The 19,906-nt window shown below is 33.4% G+C and overlaps 1 protein-coding gene and 1 pseudogene across 1 annotated transcript; both read left to right on the forward strand.

Moving 5' to 3' along the window:
- The first annotated feature begins 778 nt into the window (after window positions 1-778).
- LOC145055324 (pentatricopeptide (PPR) repeat-containing protein) lies at window positions 779-2,718 on the forward strand. Its single transcript, XM_079003619.1, has 2 exons — window positions 779-1,644; window positions 1,725-2,718. Exons 1-2 carry the CDS (start codon window positions 931-933, stop codon window positions 2,496-2,498), a joined length of 1,488 nt encoding a protein of 495 aa, XP_078859745.1. The 5' UTR covers window positions 779-930; the 3' UTR covers window positions 2,499-2,718.
- A 3,826-nt stretch (window positions 2,719-6,544) lies between these two features.
- On the forward strand, window positions 6,545-7,306 carry LOC145051026 (putative E3 ubiquitin-protein ligase RHC2A pseudogene; annotated as a pseudogene).
- Window positions 7,307-19,906: the final 12,600 nt, after the last annotated feature.

The raw sequence follows: 19,906 nt of genomic DNA on the forward strand, positions 1-19,906 counted from the left end.
CTTTTTATCTTTTTTTTGTTTTGTGTGATGTGATGAAATTCTTTGATTATTTATTTATTTTATTGTATTTTTACATGTAAAAACTAAAATATACAACATTTTTTTGTTGTTGAAATGGTTTTTGAAGAATTTTACAACAAAAAAAGGTGAAAAGGAAATTTTTAAAACTTTTTTCACATATGAAAAACTAAAAATTATGCAAATCTGATTTTTTTTTAAAACTTTTTTTGAAATTTTTTAATTTCTATTTATTTGTTTATCTTTTTATCTTTTTTTTTTGCATTTCTTGCAAGTTAAAATTACAATTTCAAGTTTTTATTTTGGAAATGGTATTTGACGACTTTACCAAAAAAATTTAATGTTTTTTTTTTTTTTCACAATGGCATATAAGAATTATTTAAAAAAAAATAAAAAACGAGGTGATTTCTCGTGCATTTCTTAACTCCATATCTTTCTCATTTGATGATTTCGCTTGCTACAAAAATGTTATGCGGGTCGTCGTCATTTTCGAAAATTGCCATCTTTTACCACCTTACCTACAACAATCTCTGATACCATCCATGGAATTTACCTCAATTAAACCACAAAAGTCAAAATCCACCATGCCTTTTCGTTACCTTGGAACTCCATTTTTCTTTCTTACAAGTTGCGAGCTATGAGCCTATGACGCCCTTAACCACATAAATTTTCCTTAAAAATCCGAATTTTGAATCAATCATCCTTTGATTGCCTTACCCTCTTCCCCTTCTTGCTTATCCTCAATCTTTGAAGGGATTTCACCGTCACTCAACAGTCACGTTGCTTGCCGCCATTTCTGCGACCGACGAAGTCATCAATTTCATGGTTGTCCTCCAATTCGTTACTAGATCGAATTACACGAAAAGGGTTTGAAGTTTTTTTGTCTCCGAGCTAAGTTCTTTCTAGTTTTAAATGGCTTCTATTTCCGGACTTGCTTCTTTTATGAATTGTATTTCTGTTAATAGAAACCCTAATCGTTTAATTCCCCAAGTTTACGGAAGCTTTACTGTTAATTCCTGCAATAGGGTTTCGATTACAAACAGAAACCCTATCCATATTGGGAAATTACGTGAACCTAGGTTTTATAAAGCGGTGGAGTTGGATACGTTTGTAACTAGTGACGACGAAGACGAAATGAGTGAAGGTTTCTTCGAAGCAATTGAGGAATTGGAGAGGATGACAAGAGAGCCATCCGATGTTCTCGAAGAAATGAATTCCAAATTATCCGCTAGAGAACTACAACTCGTTTTGGTCTACTTTTCTCAAGAAGGAAGAGACTCATGGTGTGCTTTGGAAGTGTTTGAATGGCTGAAGAAAGAGAATAAAGTCGATGAGGAGACAATGGAGCTTATGGTTTCTTTGATGTGTGGTTGGGTTAAGAAACTGATTGAGGGGAAACATGAAGCTGAAGATGTGATTGCTCTTCTTGTGGATATGGAGTGCGTTGGGTTAAAACCTAATTTTAGTATGATTGAGAAGGTGATATCATTGTATTGGGACATGGGTGAGAAAGATAAAGGGGTTTTGTTTGTGAAACAGGTTTTAAAGAGAGGATTTGGTTATGAAAATGATGATAATCAAGGGCGTAAAGGAGGTCCTACAGGTTATCTTGCTTGGAAGATGATGGTAAGTTTCAATCTTTATATATATTTTTCATCTTTTTGATACATTTGGATCCCTAATTTTTGTTTAATATGTTATATCAGGAAGATGGAAATTACACTGATGCAATTAAGCTAGTAATCAACATTAAAGAATCCGGTTTAAAACCAGAAGTTTATAGCTACTTAATTGCAATGACAGCTGTTGTAAAAGAGCTAAATGAATTTGGAAAAGCTTTACGCAAGTTAAAAGCCTTCACAAAATCCGGATTATCTTCCGATTTGGACACACACGACACACAACTCATACAAAATTACCAAACTACCCTTTTGGAAGACGGGGTGCGCTTATCCAATTGGGTAATCGAAGAGGGCGGGCCGTCATTTCACGGGGTTGTATACGAACGGCTTTTAGCCATGTACATATGTGCGGGGCGTGGGGTGGAGGCAGAAGGGCAATTATGGAAAATGAAATTAGTTGGAAAAGAAGCTGATGGGAATCTTTATGACATTGTGTTGGCTATATGTGCTTCTCAAAAGGAAATAAATGCAATTTCAAGATTGCTTACAAGAATGGAGGTGACTAGTTTGTTAAACAAAAAGAAAAGTTTAACATGGTTATTAAGGGGTTATATTAAAGGCTCTCATTATGTGGATGCTGCTGAAGTGGTGAATAAGATGCTTAATTTGGGGGTGTACCCTGAGTTTCTTGATAGGGCTGCTGTTTTGCAAGGATTGAGAAAAAGAATTAATCAAAAGGGTATTTTGGAAAGTTATTTTAAGCTTTGCAAGAGGTTATCGGATGCAGGTTTGACTGGACCTTGTCTTATATATATGTATATAAAAAAATACAACCTTTGGGTGATCAAAATGCTTTAAATTAGTTCAAAACTAGAGGCATAAAGATCATCATCATCATGTATATGTGTAATGTGTATAGAGTTAATAATTCGAGTGAGGTCTAGTAAAGATGTTGATATTGCATGTTTTATAGGTATCTTGTAATTTTGATTTTCAAGACTCCGAAATATGTATTTGTGGCATCTTTTGATTGCAAAAAGGTGGATGACATAAGAGTTATGTGCCCATTATGATCTAACTTGTACTTTATTTGGTAACTTTTTATTGGGTAACTCTTAAGAATATTTGTTCAAGTTCTTACATTTTGGATCAAGAATCTTAAAATGCTTTTGAAATATTTTGGGTGAGTTTTAAAATACCCACAAGATTTTTTTTTTTTATTGTAAAATTCAAGTGTATCTTTGTTAAAGTTCTTACCTTTTGGATCAAGAATCTTGAATTGTATCAACTTGTAACATATCATTTGTTACTTTTTATGGGTAAGAAGTTAATATACATATACACTATTGAGAAGTTGAGAGTCAACTCGTTATGGTCAATGCCATTTTGTCATTTCCCAACCTAACCCTCTAAGGTCATATCCTATTTTGAAGGGCAAAATGGTCATTTAATATGGGACATTTGAGCTGGAAATATGGATGCTTAATTGCAATTTGGCATTTTTTTTTCATGTATGCAAAGATTTGCAGACAGGTTTTGCATGTGGTGGATTATTCTTGGCTTCTTGGTGGTTTTGGTGTATACGTGGCTTGTTTTTGTGTTTCGTTGTCTTTTGACGAAATAATGCAAAGTTTTGCTAGTTGACAAAAAGTGCCTGATAAGAGCTACTAGGCAAATCTTATCATCTTAAGTACAATATATTTGTCGAAAATAAATAATTACACAAATGCCCTCGAAGACAAAAATCTTAAGAGATATAAAATCAACGTCAACATAATACTTTTGACATTTAAAAATGGACATGAAAAGAAAGAAATTCATATGTTAATGGTATTTTTGATCTTTTGATCATGTCTAGCGTTTGTTTTTGTATATCAAACGAATCCCATGCAATGAAAGGGTGTAAAAGTTGATCTGAATTTTTTAAAAAGTGGAATAAGTAAATATATAATGTTAAGTATACCTAATCATCAATTATTTTTGGCATGTTTCTAAACATTATTGTTCGGTAATTCGCTTGTATTGAATGGTTGGGGCTTTTTTTTATTAATTTTATAGCGTATTATGTAATGTACTTATTGTATTATTGCGTACCTTTTCATGGATAGAATCTTGGTTATGGAAAGGAGTTGTATCTCGTCTATTCTATTAGTAGTCATCTCATATGTATTTATGCGAATGATACTTTACCATGTTAGTAAATTAGCAAATTAATGTTTTTATCTATCACACTTCTCTTCTTTTTGTACTTACAATCAATGTTTTAAAAACCGGTTTGAACCGGTCGGTCGAACCGGGAACCGGTGTAGGGAGCGGTTCAACTATCACCGATTCTACATTGATTTCTGAACCAGATTGAACCGGCCGGTTTTTAGAAAAAACCGGTTGAACCAGTCAAAATAAATTGGTTAAATCGAATAAAAACACATGAAAAAGAACAATTTACATAATAAACTTTGGTGATTTTTCTCACATCTATTTAGTTTTTCTCTAAATAAAAACATGTGATAAATGTTATAAATTTTTTTGATGTATTTGTATTCATTTAAAACTATATTTCTTTACAGTATTATATTTTATTTTCTTTTTGACGTATATGGATTGATGCAAAACACTATAACTTATGGTTACGTTATTTTAATGTATTTGAATTCATCTACAACTTTTTTATGTGTATTTTAATGTTTGAATTTGTAAACATCAAATTCATGATTTATATATGTATGTATGTGTAAAAAAATAGGAAAAAACATGAAAACTATAGAAATTGGTTGACCCGACAGTCGAACCGGTTAAACCAGAAACCGGTCACCATACTGGTTCAATTAAAAAACCGGTTTTTAAAACATTGTTTACAATAACTATAAATTTATAATTTAAACATTGTTTACAAAAACTATAAATTTATAATTTTATATGTATTTTTTTACCAATGTAGGTAGCTTGCAAGCTGAAGGGAAAGCCATAAAATGATGATCTGACACATGTTTCATCATCCACGTTGTGTACCATGTGTACAAATCCAATGGTGTTGGACTTTTTTAAATTCATATTAATACATGATATTCTAACAAAAAGAAAGAAATTGATATCCGACCAAGTTAATCATCGGCAAATAAGTAACATTCTGCAATATATTTACAGAAATCAACTATTCGACTACGACGAAGACTAAATATTTGTATGTTTTTTATTTTAGGTTATGTGTTTTAAATTGTAGTTTTTTTAATTTTTTATTATGAAATGTTAAATTTTCCTTAAGTTTCTAAATAAAATTAGGCGTGACTTGGTAGCAATGTCAAATCTCAAGCATTTACGAACCGTAATGAATCATGTTGTTTGTAAAGCGTCACTTAAGACTGCAATTTTGTATACAATTAATAATTTTATATTTTTTTTTCTACTATAATTCATTTTTATATAAATATATGAATTAAAGCGACATTTTGTTAAAGTGTGGCGACATGTACAAGCCTCGTAACCATGACGAGTTTTTTAAACCTTGAAAAACTTTAATTATTACTAATCTTATATTTATTTTTGTTTTAGAACTAAAAAAGTTGAATTAAAAATATAAAATTAGGTGAAATATGAGTATAACAATACTCTTATAGAGAAACAAAGAAGAGAACATGTAATCTTGCAATCACTCGAACACATTTTTCAATTGTGATTACAATTATCAAAGAAAAAAAACTTGCATAATTAAATATAATAATTAAATTATTTATAAAAATAAAAGTTATATTTTTTAGATTAAATTATAGAATGGTTTCTCATTTTAGTCAAACTTTTGAAAAATGTACTCTTGTGGTTTCAAAAAATTATACATCTAATACTTGAGGCTAGCATCGTTAATTAAACTATAAAAACAAACATTCATTTCTCAACCTAAAAACTCACTTGTGCCTAACACTTCCCCTTCACATTTCCTTAGAGCATATGGTATGAACAACTTGAAGTGGTGTTATGACAAGAAGCAATAAGAAGAGGGGGTGGTGTTCATGGTGTTATAACACCATGTTAAGAGGAGAGAGATAGAGAGAGAAAATTTGGGCAACCAATAGAAAATCACGTTGCATCTAGTCATGGTCACAACAAGAAGCAACACAACTAAATACAACAAGAAAGGGGGGGGGGGGGGGGTGATGCTTCTTAACGGCATTGAGGATGCTCCACCTCAGCAACAACGAGATGCAACATGACCCATACCTTATACTCTTACATTTTGAGTCTTAGGCGAGCACCTCCCTCACTTCACTATTTGTATCTCCGGTGGTGCACAATAGTTTTGTGTGGTGTCGGTGGGGATGAGTGCCTCTTTATATTGTAACAAAATAGAAAAGTAGAAAAAAGTAAAAGTAAATTTGTCAATTTACACTAATTTGATAGTTATCATGGTTGGTGTTAGCTAAAATGGACTACCAATGTAATTTTTTAAAACCATAGGGACATAAGCTATCAACTTTTTAAAATTGAACAAAACATGCAATTTTAACTAAACCATAAGAACCATTACTCTTTTTTTAAATGATTTAGAAATATAACTTTACTCAATCTAATTATAAATTTTTTAAAGTGATTAAATCCAAAATTTGTAGGAAATATATAAGGAAAATGACAAGTTAGCCCAATAATATTTTTTTGAATTTGTTGAATCAATCCTTTAACTATTTGCATGCTTTAAGTTGGAATAAAATAGATGTTGACATATTTATTTAGTCTCTTTAACCGGAAACAACATGTCCACCATGACACACAATCAGTTGGAGAATATGTGGTTGTCCAAGTAGCATGATGTAGCTAACACGTGGTTGTCCACTTGGACCTAAGGTTTATTAAGAGGGTAATAAGGGTATTTGAACATACTTTTTGATTAAATTTTGTATGTATGACATAAATTTCGGTCAGATCTAAGGTTTCGATGTGAAGGCCATTGAAACACTTAGGACAGGTCGCCATTTAATCTGGTTATTGTTCTTCGTGGTGTTGATAGAGGCGGTATTAAGAATTCAGAAAGTTGAGAGAGATGTTTTGAGTTGTATTATGATGATGGAGTCGGTTCTGGTTTAAAACCTTTTGTCGTCGATGATGTCAGAGTTTCCGATGAGGTCAGGGTTTGACCGGTTGCTCGATCAGTTATCGCAGATTAAGATAAACGGATTAGGCAGGGCAATACATCCACCGGTATCGAAAGCGATTGTTGAATCGATGCCGACGATCGAGATCTCAAATTCACAAGTTACCAGCGAATTGCATTGTGTTGTCTGCAAATAAGTGTTCCTTCTCAGAGTTAAAGCTCGTGAAATGCCATGTAACCACATCTACCATCCCAATTGCATTCTCTCATGGCTAACTCTTCACAACTCCTGTCCGGTTTGCCTCCACCAACTCCCAACAGGTTTAACTATTTTTCCAAATCTAGAAGGCTTAGACCAAACAGAAGAAGAATCAGCGACAGTTGGATTACCAATATGGAGATTACCTGGTGGTGGATTTGTCGTTGGAAGGTTCGCAGCGGTGGCGCAAGAGAGCTTTCATTTGTCTACACGAAAATGGACAACAAATTCAATAACTGTTCAGGTACACTAAGGAGGATCATGTGGGAATCGAGAAGGAACAAGACTGGAGGAGAAGGTGGATTCAGGTTAGAGAATGAGAAGTAGGCGAAATAGAACGTGGATTTTGGATAAATAGAATGAGTTATCAAGATTGTAAGCCTATGTACTCTATACAACTCAAGACATATTCATACATAAAAAATTAAAATAAAAGTATACATGGATGCCTAGTAGCGCCATTGATAATGTGGCAAAGAAGGCATCGACTTACCCTTTTATTTATTCAAAAATGATCAATTAGACTCGACAAAAACAACTTTATTTTCTCATAAAACCTGCAAATAAATTAAGGGATTGATTCGGAACATTCGAAAAACATTATTGTGCTAATGTGTCGTTTTCCCAAATATATAACAACAATTAACATATTAGGTTGTTTTCCGCAAACTTCAATCATACATAATATCAAAAAAGAACAAGAACCAACATCAGCCCCAACATGTAAAATGATACTGTAAAAAATGTTTTTTTTAAACTATTTAGTAAAAAGTAAATAGTTTGATTTACCTATAAAAAGATAAATATCATATGAATTATAATAGGACTCGTTATAGATAAGTTATAATGTATGTAAGGATTTCTATTGTACATGACCTAAAGATGTTATTTTTTGTTGTCTGTTTCAACATGTCGAACATATTTTATGTTCATGAGTTGTACTCGTAGTCATGTAAAAGACTTTGACAATACAGAAAGTGATCTGATTCATATATAATAATTTTTTGTCATACATAGGGGTTATTTTTTTTAATAGAATTGCACAATATACAAACAAAAAAATATCATTATTTTATATCACAAAAACATGTTATATACGACTTCTACACAAAAATTCATCTTAAATTTAACAACGAAAGTAACGGTTGATATTAATGTTGGAACTTTGCTCTACAAGATTACAATGTGGGACTTATCCCACATTGGTGGAAAAAAAACTTTATCCCACTTTATAAGGTTTGTCCCATTCATTTATTCAAATGGATGAAGTAATGGGTTGAGCAAATTGGGTTTGGGTTGTGGTGTTGGACTAGTCAAACTGGGCTAGTAGTAGGCTTGGATTATTGAATATTAATTGTCAAAGATAGGGCCTTGGGACTCTTGGGCTCTTCTTGACAAAATAATATTTTTATATATATAATCCGAATTTAGTTAGTCATTAATTAATTTTTATTTATTAATTATAAAATAAATTCTGTTAGATAAAAGATTAATTGCAGTTAGTTTTTTAGCTGTTAATTTCGGTTGGTGGTTTATAACCACCATTGCAAGCCTATAAATGGAAGATTTCTGACAGAATTTAAGAGGCTAATGAACCACAAACACTTTTTTCTGAAAAATCGTTCTTGATGTCAAAAGGGATCATGGTGAATTTCGACAGATTCAAGATCTGTTCTTGAATTGGATTGTTGTATCCTCAAAACAGACCCATTTCAGGGAAATTTCTGTCTTAGGACACTGCAAAAGCAGGCCTCAATCTGTATAATTTCGAGATTTAATTTCCTGTGTAATCAACATTCAAGTACGTTTTCTATAATCTTATTCTTGTATAATATATATATATATATATATATATATATATATATATATATATATATATATATATTTGAATTTCGTTTGTTTTATTTAAATTACTTTGTTGATTGTGTACTTCTGTATTAACAATTAACAAAGTGAAAAAACATGCGGCACACATTTCTTTAAAATTTAAAAGTAAATGACTTTGCATTAGCAAATGGTTTCTAACACAACCTTTTTTGTTTTTGAGGTTGAGGGTTAAGTATTGTTTGAGACGGTAAATTAAATAAGTAATTTAGAAATAAGTTAGATTTTATCGTAAAAAAAAAACTTTGCATCGAAATAAATACAACCATCTTGGTCCTGCATGCAAATAAAAGGGAGAAATAAATACCAACAGAAGTTCAAACTTCAAACATTTGTGTTATTGTTTTGTTGACAAAAGCCACCTCTTTTGTTCTTTCTTTTGTATTCTACCAGCAACACTTACTAAATCTAGAAAGCGAAAGGTATATTATAAAATATCATATTACTTTTTATGGTTTTAACTATTTAATCTGTCAAAATATTAACAATTATACATTGATGTTTTTATAATTGTGTGAATCGCCTAATCTTTGATAAATATATTTATATCTCCTATTTTTGTAACAAATACGGGTCCATTTATCTAAAATTAAATACTTAATTTAAAGTCGTGAACAAAATTTGGTAATATTTTATTTTTAAAAAGGTATCTTGATATATTTACAATTCAATGTTGAATTCAAAGTAGAGAGTCATTTTTTCATAACAATTGTGGACATATTATTGTATTTTAGTATTAGATATTGTTTTTAAGATGATATATTTTTAAGTTTATGCTACAAAATGCATTATTTGACATTTGATTTTTTTTTTCTGTTTTCAATATATTTTTTTTGTTCCTTATTTGCCATAAGAAGAGAAGACGTTTTATTATATTATCGTTAACTGACGTGTAATTTTTTTGACAATCACTTAATTCACTCAAGTGTTTAGATACCATGAATCCATATTGTACTTGCACAAACATCATATTTTCACCAAAAAAAAAAAACATCAACAAGTGTAGTGTGGGATTCGAGAGGATTATTTGAGGAAGAAAAACATTTTCATATGTTTTAGTTCTTAACACCATTGTTGCATGCACAAATCCTACTATTGGAGTTTTTGAAGTTGAAATATGCTGAAATATCAAGGTATGTGTGTGATCATCAGTTTCATAATCAATTTCAGTGTTTTGGTGTGATTATTGACTAAATTTCCTTTTTCAGTGTTTGTAATGGCAGAGACATTCTTCATAAGAAAAGAAAATTCGTCAATGAAAAATACACACATAAAAAAAAAGGAAACCTCCAAAGTAACTTATGTATGTGATGAACACTTCAATGATGATGCTATTAACATGTCATTCTTGGATTTTGACCCATATATCTTCAAACCCACTTCTATCATGATTGATGACCCATTCTTTACCATCTTATGCGGTAAAAATATTTTAAAGAACACATTCTACAAAGTGGAGGATGAAGATAAAGTTGATGATGTTCAAGAAGAAGAGCATGAACACATTGAAGATGAAACTAAGGTTAAATTAGGTGTAAAGTACATGGTGTATGATCCAAACATTAAGTGGAACAAAATAAAGGATGTTGTGGGTGAATCATATGATTACATTTCTCAATTAAGGTTTTCTTTAACTAATTACGTTGTAGCTAATGGATACCAACTCTGGTTTATGAGAAGTGATACATCCATGGTAATTGCAAGGTGTGGAAAAATGCTAAAAAACATCTCCTTTTAGGGTATATGTATAATGGAATTAGAACATACATTTTAGATCAAATACATGATAAAAACACTCCTTTATGTAAGGAATTACAACTTTGGGTGTCCGGTTAGTTGTATTTGGTTAGAAAAGCATCACATAAATGAGATAATTAGGAAGCACAAGATGACATTGACTGAGATGCAAGATGATGTCCTTAGAAAATACTTTGTTGATGTGTAAAATGGTCAGTGCGATAGGGCCAGTATAAGGGAAAATGAAATGATATAATGGAATCTGGAGGAATATAATGCAAAGGTGTAGGATTATACACAATAAATCCTTAGATCTAATACTGGAAACACATGCAAAGGGTAACAGCTAATCCAAATGGTAAGAATTAATTTTAATGTTTTTATGTATGTTTCATGGCATTAAAAGATGGATGGAGTGGTTGAGTGTTCAAGTCTCGTTGCAGACAATGTGTTAAATTTTATGAGTATGTTTTGTAGGTGGTGTGACATCCCTAATTTTTACGATCATTTTTTAAAAAAAAATTATGCTTATTTAAAACATTTGTTATTGTGGAATTGGTCACGAAATACCCTTGACATGATATGTCACACCCCCAAGCCGGAACGGTAGAAACGTTCGGGGGCGGAGGACGTCATGTTCAGTATCATAACCATAGTGAAGAAAGTAAACACAACCATCATAAATATAATTTAAAAGGTTACATCGTTGCAATATACATGTTTCCAAATAAATTACATATGATGTCAAAATAGTTCAAAAGAAATCTACGCCTTAGCGTCTTGCCTTCAAAAAGTCTTGTGGTTACTTGTATTACTGATTATCTAAAAATACAAGTTGTTTTTGAAAGAGTATCAGCATTAAAGCTGGTGAGTTCATAAGCAATTTATTAATGAAAAATGCATGTTGTTCCTTAAAGTTTGTTTCCAGAAAATCCAATATTTTCTAAAAGGTTTAGTGTTTTTTTTTTTTTGGAAAGAGAGGTTTAGTGTTTTCTTAACTGAACCAAGACTTAGTATATGTAAGTAAATCATCATACTTATATGTGGTTTTATATTTAAATAAAACTCCATTTCATGAAATCCTTAAATTCCCGTGAATGGTGTGTTTATTAATTTATCATGTGAGTTGTTATAACCATACTATGACTCGAAGACGTCGTACTCGACGTTCTTCACGCGTCGGAATGTTATGACACTTGTCACCCCAGACCTGCCAGTCTAGCTCTTGGAAGCAGCTCAGGTGCGGGTTGTCAAACCCAATATAGATCTATATACAACTATCACGCTCTCCCTACAAGAGATTTTGGCTATAACTACAGGACTTTTCTGTTGTACTAAAGAGTACTTCGAAGATGAATGTCTCACAAATTTATTCATTAACATGTTCACGTAGTTTGTAATAAAATACTCGCTTTGTAAATCGATAGTATTACTATTTGAGGTGTCCAAACTATACCTATTATAGTTTTATCAAAATGTTTTATGTTGTAAATGAAACCTTGTTATGCATGACCTTGTATTTCAATAAAATGACATTGAAAATACTAAGTATAAAATCTTACACACCTTGCTCAGCATGTTACAAGGTGTGAATAACTCTTAAACTTGTTTTAACAATTTAACTCTTAATTGTCACTGTTTTAGGTTATTTATAGAAAAATCATCGTAAGTCGAAAACTAAATCCGTAAACTCAGAGAGTTTGGAAAAAGAGTCTACTATGTTCAAAAATTTTATTATAATTTTTGGTGATCTCAAACCAGTGTGAAAATGTTCATTTTCACAACCCGGTCCGATTTCGTTGCTGCAGTGATAGGCAATTTTGTAAAAATCACCATAAATTGTAGAAAAATCGTATGGATATGAGCAAGTAGTCATTTTAAAGGTATAAACCTGAACCATTTTCATATTGAACAGTTTTGAAAAATATTCAGTTTAAGTTGGGTAAAACAGTTCGTGAACAGCTCACAACTTTTCTGTTGTAAGCTATCAAGTTAAGTTTCAAATATGTTTTGGTGTTTTAACTTGTATTCCTCCCCTGAAAACTAAACAAAACTAGAAAATGTAGGGGTATAAACTCACCTTGAGTGATTTTTGGAAGAGTGGAAGGTCGAATAGGAGGAGTATCAAGTCAAGAACACTTTATGAACACGTGAGAGTTTGGATGATCCTTAGAATGATTTTTGGTGTTAAGATATGAGTCAATGATCTAAAAGTGTTATGAAATTATGGAATGACACTTGAGTTTAGATGGAATACTTACCAAAAAGTGCAGTAGAAACTCAAGAACACTTGCACAAGGTGGTGGAAGGTAGAGAGAAAGAAGCTTTCTTGAGGTGATATGAGAAGTGTGTATGTTTGAAATGAGTAAATCAAGAAATCCTCCAGGGATTTATTTATATAGAAGGTTTCTGGAGCAACCTTGTGAGTTTGAAGTGATGTGTACATTGGTTTGTGTGATGTGGATAAGGTGGCAAGTGAGAGGGTGACACATGGAAGGCAAGTGGGCACACTTGACCCACCTGTGGGGTAAATATCCTCTTAATATAAAATAATGATTTTTATTTAATAAATCCTTTAGAAATAAAAAGAATATGAGTTTTGGGGGTTAAAATGGTAAAATATAAATTTGGTGAAAAAGTCCCGTCAAAAACGTCAAAAATGGGTTTAACAGGCGAAAGTAGTAAAAAATCAGCATTAGGGACCGAACCTGCGAGGTTCGGCTCTAAGAAGCTAAGAACCGAGAGAAGGGAAGAAAAAGGACCGAAGGTGCGAGGGGGAGGAGGGACCGAAGCTTGGTCTCGGCTGCTGACTGCGAGGCTCGGTTCGAGAGGCTTCTGATAGGAGGTTCTGCTCCTAAGAGGAGTTTCGGTCCTAATTAGCTGTTTTTCGATATAACTCACCGATTCGAGCGGTTTTTGGTCAATTTAAGGGTCGGGATGACCCGGTTGACTATAAAAAGTTTGAGAGATATTTGGGAGAGATTGGGAGAGGTTTGAGAGAGATTCACTTTTAGCCATTTTCATCGAATAATCTTGCAATGCAAGGTCCGTAGACCCCATTATACTTCGTTTATGATTATTTTAAGTCCCTAAAAGGGTTCATAGCCGTGTTTTGATGCGTTTAACTCCCTTCTTAGGGTTTCACATTGATAACACACATAGATTTACCGTGACACTTGAATTCTTGACATACAAATGTACGTTTTCATAGAATAACTTTTAATCATACAAGCATTATACAAGATTGACTGGTTTGATTTGTTGACTTGACTTTGACTTGTTGAATTTGACTTTGACTTGTTGACTTTGACTTTTACTCAAGGTTCTAAATGGCGTGAGGCGTGGCGTGGCGGCAAGGCCAAGCCTCAAGCTTAACGAGCCATGGCGTTTTTCAAGGCGTGATATAAAGCGGCGATTTTGTATTAATTTAAAATTATATTACCACATAAATATAAATTTATATTAAATATAACTACTTTTTAGAAGTGTTAGATCAATAACTAATAACAAAAAGTTAACAAAAACCACAATACTTGTATCTCCGATTTGAAAAGACATAACAAAGAGCAAAAAACTGTGTCTCAAACGAAAAAACACGCGTCATAACACGCCATAACGCGCCATGGCGCGCCATATCACGCCTTGTCACGCGCCACGTCTAACAGCAACGTTATGAAGCTTTTCGTAACGGCGAAGCCACGCCTCACGCCATGGCGCACCTTGGCGCGCGCCATGGCGCGCCTTTTAGAACACTGCTTTGACTTGAATTTGACGGTTGTCACATTATCCCCCCGTTAGAAGGAATTTCGTCCCGAAATTTGCACTTTTGAGAGTGACTTTAAGGGTTGGGGAATAGATGTGGATACGTTTGCTTCATTTGATCCTCACGTCCCGAAATTTGCACTTTTTGAGAGGGACTTGAATTTGACGGTTGTCACATGATATAATATCAAAATCAAGACATTTCAGAAGATTTTATATTTTAAAAGTTTGGGTTGTCATAACCGGTACAAAACATAAGCATAAACAATCCTTACATTAATTTACACTGCTGATCTACATCTTCTTTAATCTCTCAGCATAATGTACCTTCGTGTCGTTAACTGTGATACAAAGAAACTGAGTGGGTCATGTTGGAAAACTTGGCGAGTACATAGGGTTTTCAACTCGGAATAATATAGTTAATATTTTTAATTATCAAACAATGAACTCGATTACCCATCCTTATTTTCATCTTTAGACCCTAAGGATCTATCCTAAGGGTCATCGTAGTCATCATTGCTGACAATACTGTTACAAGGATTTCTCCGCAGTACATGCTAGTATGTTTTCTTTTTGTTTTCATTCCTAAGGATCTGTTCTAAGGATCATCTTAATAATCCTTGCTGACAATATTGTTATAGGGATTTCTTCGTTATACGTATCAGTAGGGTAGCGTACATCAAATGGGCACGAAGTCCATCACCTATAGGTTAGAAACATGTCTGTGCTCCATGGGTGTCACCCCCCGAACTAAACGACGGAAACGTCTGGAGGCTTGTGCGTGACTTCATCTTGAAATATCATCACAATGAATATAAATGAAACATAACATCATCATTACCATGCATAAAATAATACAACTGGCTTTGTTTACATCAAGTACAATATTTTAAGTTACATGACCAAAGCGTTAAAAGTATGATGACAACAAAATACAATAAATTTCCCATTCTCTGCTGACCTTCCACTTAACGATTTCCTGAGAATACAAGTCATTTTGAAAACGTCAACATATATAATGTTGGTGAGTTCATAAGCATGTTTGAATGAAAAGTTTTGAATAGTTCGTAAAACACCAGAAAATCCGATATTTTCTGTAAGTAGTTTGAAAGTAATGTGTCAAAATCAAGTATTATCGTATGTGTGTATTTTATTTTTAGAAATGTATATGAAATGCAGCCCAGAAAATCCTGTGTCTTCTGCTGTAAGTAAAATAATGTATAATTGTATTTATCCCAGAAAATCCAATATTTTCTACTTATAAAAGTATCGTAATCATAAATCCCAAGACCGAGTATCGATGTATGTATGTTTTTAGTATTGTCAAGATTGGAATAAATATACCAAAATCTTTAATGGAGTTAGTCTCTAAGTGAGTCGTTACAACCATGTTTGATAATGACTAATTCGCCTGTCTTGGCGTTTTCAGGCGCCAGTTTTGATGTAGCTAAGGTTTGTCGCCCTAGACTGGTCTAGTCTAGCTGTAGCGAATAGCTAAGTCGTGGGAGGTCACCCCGTATACATCTATACACAAACTCCCGCTCTCCCTCTAGGGGACTCTGGTTATAACTACCAGCTACGATCATACACTCGGTGGTGTCAACCGACATGTCTCACTAGATCTCAATTGTTAATGTATAATTATTCGAATTTCACGATATAAGATGTATATGAATTTAGATTCTTGCACATACCAATTAAGAATTTATATGAGTAGACAAAGCCCAACCAACATGGAAAAGGGACAACTGTGGTCCATTAGGTATGTAAGTTATTTTCAGGCTTGATAAGTATGCGAAAGGACACTTTAAGGCCCATTAAGCATATAATGAATAGTCTAGGCCCAATCAACATGTAAAACATGATTTCGGCCCATTAAGCATGTAATTGGGTCACTAAGGCCCAATAGACATGTAAAGAATGAATTGGGCCCAATAAACATGCAATTTGGACCACGAAGGCCCAGTAAGCATGTATAGTGGTTATTATGCCCAATAGTCGTACAATTGTTGTATTTTGTTTCTTTATTATAACATGGTTCTTTTTATTTGAATTGTTTAACGAATATGATGTAAATAGTCTAATATTTTGTTGTAATGATATTTTTAGTCCATTACGTCAAAACTTTAAAAATTGGACTTATTTTTGTAAAACTTACACTTTAGGTCCCTTAAAACATAAATATATTTTTAATGATTTATTTCCCATAAAATGACATTTTTGGCCCATTTTGGTTAAAAATAACATTTTAGCCCATTAATTTATAAAAATTTGATTTTGTAATAATTTGTAATTTCGGCCCAAAAATACATTCATTGACCTTTTCAGCCTATTTATATAAGATTTTACAATTTCAGCCCTTATTTGATAAAATGGCATTTTCAGCCCTTATTTTATAAAAATGACATTTTCAGCCCAAATTCCGTGAAATTTACATTTTTGGCCCAATTTAGAAATAAGTGCCATTTTTAGCCCTTAAACCGTGAGTTTTTCATTTTTAACTCAAATTTATGTTTAATAACATTCTGGTCCATGAAAATTGATATTTTTGCATTTCAGGCCCATGAAACCGCAAGAGTCCATAATAAGGCCCATTAAGCAAAAATTTTACATTTATGGCCCTTTTAACACCAAAAACATCATAAATGTTCATTTTTAAAATAAAATGACTCTTTTGTCCCAAGAAAACCGCGTATGACATAAAAGTCCCAACATTTTTGTTTATTTGACAAATAGAGTCCTTAACCATGATTTATTGTTAGTTTATTCAACAAGCATGCATGTTTAACACTTTCTTCCATAAAGTAGGTTGTTTAGAGTGTTTTAGTTTAACATTCTCAACTATTTTTGCTATAACTTTCAAGATCTAGTATGTATAGCCATATTTTCACAATAAACACACACATAACATGCACAATACTTAGATCTATCACTTAGTACTTGTATTTGATGGGTTTTATGCATAAGAACAATCCTATGTGCTCATACAAACCCTAATGCTTGGATCTAGGTTTCTCTATTGTACATGCTTTGAATCCAAGACTTACAAACCTAGATCTATCATATAAAATTCGAGAATACCATCATAAGATCAGATCTAAGTGTTTACCTCTTTCAATTAGCTTGAGATCCTTGCAGTCTTCTTGATCTTGAGCTTAGAGTCACAATTGTAACTCCTCTAATGGTTCACAAACCCCACAAGCAAGAAGGCAATATGAGAGAGGGTGAGAGATGCTAAAATTGGCCCTAGGGTTCTCTTGGAATCAAGTGTAGCCGATTTTCATAGCCTACGGGTCTTATTTATACTGCAGGCTGCTAGGGTTTCGGTCTAAACCCTAATGGACAACTTAATCACCAAGTAGCACATAGAACCTTCTAGATTAGGGCCTTTGGACAAAAATATGATGGATCCCCATCATAATTTCGTTCCCCCTTAGTCCATTAGGTTTCCCAGCCCAAAACTCAACTATCATACATTTGACAGTTTATGCCCCTTTATTCAATTAATCTCTTTTAGTCACCAAATTAATTCCTAATTAATTTATGACTAATACTAATAAAATAAATATGATTTCTCCTTTAATATATTATTCTTATTATATATTAATAAACCATAATATTCTCTCTCTCTCTCTCTCCTTAAATTGCCTTGTCAAGTTGCTTTGGTGAAGGCAACCCAAAAGGACCATGCACAACCGGGTCAAGTACATACCAAATATAGTTACGGGCTTAGACATTAATCCAACAGTCTCCTACTTGGATAAGTCTAGTAACTATATCTCATATATGTCTTCAGAATCCGATCAGCAATCGTAGCTCTTATACTTCGCTGTCAACTCTGATCAGCAAATTGTCCTTCAGATAAGGGATCGTATAATCCTTTGTTCTAGATATCATGTTGACAATGCTTATCGTCCAACATTTGTTCCTCGATTCCTGATTTTTTTAACACAGAATTTAGTTGAACACATCAACTTCATTCTGACCGGGCCCGGCACATAAGTCAAACCAAATCATCGAGTGGCCAAGATATCACCTTTATTCTCATAGAATAAAAGGAACATATTAACTTCGACTAATATGCATCTATTATTTACTAATTGAATCATGCACAACAATGTGTTTTATAACATCAAGTTACTAATGCATTTACACATCATCAATGCATAACTAACCAACAAACAATAACCATATGTCTAAGTTTTAAGACTATATGATATTATCGCTTTGCGATCACTTAAGGTAAAACACCACGAAATGATACCAACAAATACGGGTTTATTCCAATGCTTAAATCATATTCATAAGCACTCATGAATTTTGCAGCAAACCTTTGCTATGCCCAAAACCTTTTAGACAATCTACAAACAATTCATGACAGTCTTCATTCGCATCTACTTCCAAAATATGAACGACTGTGGATTGTTCGAATAATCCTATCATTCAGGAAGTCAAAACATGCAAAATTGAAACAATAGATAAAAAAACCAACACAAGATAGTAGCTTTACTCATAAATAACACAACTCTATTTATTCATCAAATGTCAAGTACAAAAATATCTACTACACGTTTCCTATCTAATCCAAACTTAATCATCCTTCAGTCCAATGCTCCTAGCGTGCTGCAAGTTTTTGACCCTACTCAGTCCCTTCGTAAGGGGATCTGCTGAGTTTTCTTCTGATGATACCCTCTTCACAACGAGGAGTCCCTCTTCTACCCGATGTCTGATAAAATGATATTTTTTGTCGATATGTGGAGATCTACCATGATCTCTTGGTTCCTTGGTTAAGGCAATCGCTCCTTCATTATCACAGAAAATTTCCATCGGCTCCTTTATGGATGGCATAACCCCAAGGTCTCCAATGAAGTTCTTCAACCATATAGCCTCTTTTGATGCTTCGCTCACCGCAATGTACTCTGATTCGCAAGTTGAATCAGCTACGGTCTCCTGTTTGGAACTTTTCCAAGTCACTGCTCCTCTGTTTAGGGTAAAGACCCAGCCCGACTACGATCGGTAATTATCCCGATCCGTCTGAAAACTAGCGTCACTATACCCTCGTACCCTTAAGTCATCACTCCCACCGAGGACTAGAAACCATTTCATGGTCCTTCGCAGGTACTTAAGAATATTCTTAACAACAATCCAATGGGCTCTGCTAGGGTTCCCTTGATATCTGCTGATCATTCTCAAAGCGAAGGCCACATCAGGGCGAGTACAAGTCATAGCGTACATGATAGAGCCTAATTCGGAAGCGTAAGGTACTCGGCTCATATCAGTTATCTCTGCCTCTGTACTCGGGCTCTGAGTCTTACTCGACTTGGTATTGCTTTGGATTGGCAACTCCCCTTTCTTGGAATTTTCCATACTAAAAAGATTTAGTACTTTATCCAAGTGTGTATCCTGACTGAGTCCTATCAGTCTCTTTTCTCTGTTTCTTACTATCCTTATTCCCAGAATATAAGCAGCCTCTCCGAGGTCCTTCATAGCGAAACATTTCCCAAGCCAGGACTTGACCTCCTGCAAGGTTGGGACATCGTTTCC

The sequence above is a fragment of the Lactuca serriola genome, chromosome 5 (assembly GCF_051521515.1).
Source record: "Lactuca serriola cultivar US96UC23 chromosome 5, Lser_US96UC23_V15, whole genome shotgun sequence".
Taxonomy (NCBI): domain Eukaryota; kingdom Viridiplantae; phylum Streptophyta; class Magnoliopsida; order Asterales; family Asteraceae; genus Lactuca; species Lactuca serriola.

Coding starts and splice junctions, on each gene's coding strand:
- LOC145055324 (XM_079003619.1), top strand. CDS start 931: ATGGCTTCTATTTCCGGACTTGCTTCTTTTATGAATTGTATTTCTGTT. Junction 1,645..1,724: donor ATCTTGCTTGGAAGATGATG/GTAAGTTTCAAT, acceptor ATGTTATATCAG/GAAGATGGAAATTACACTGA.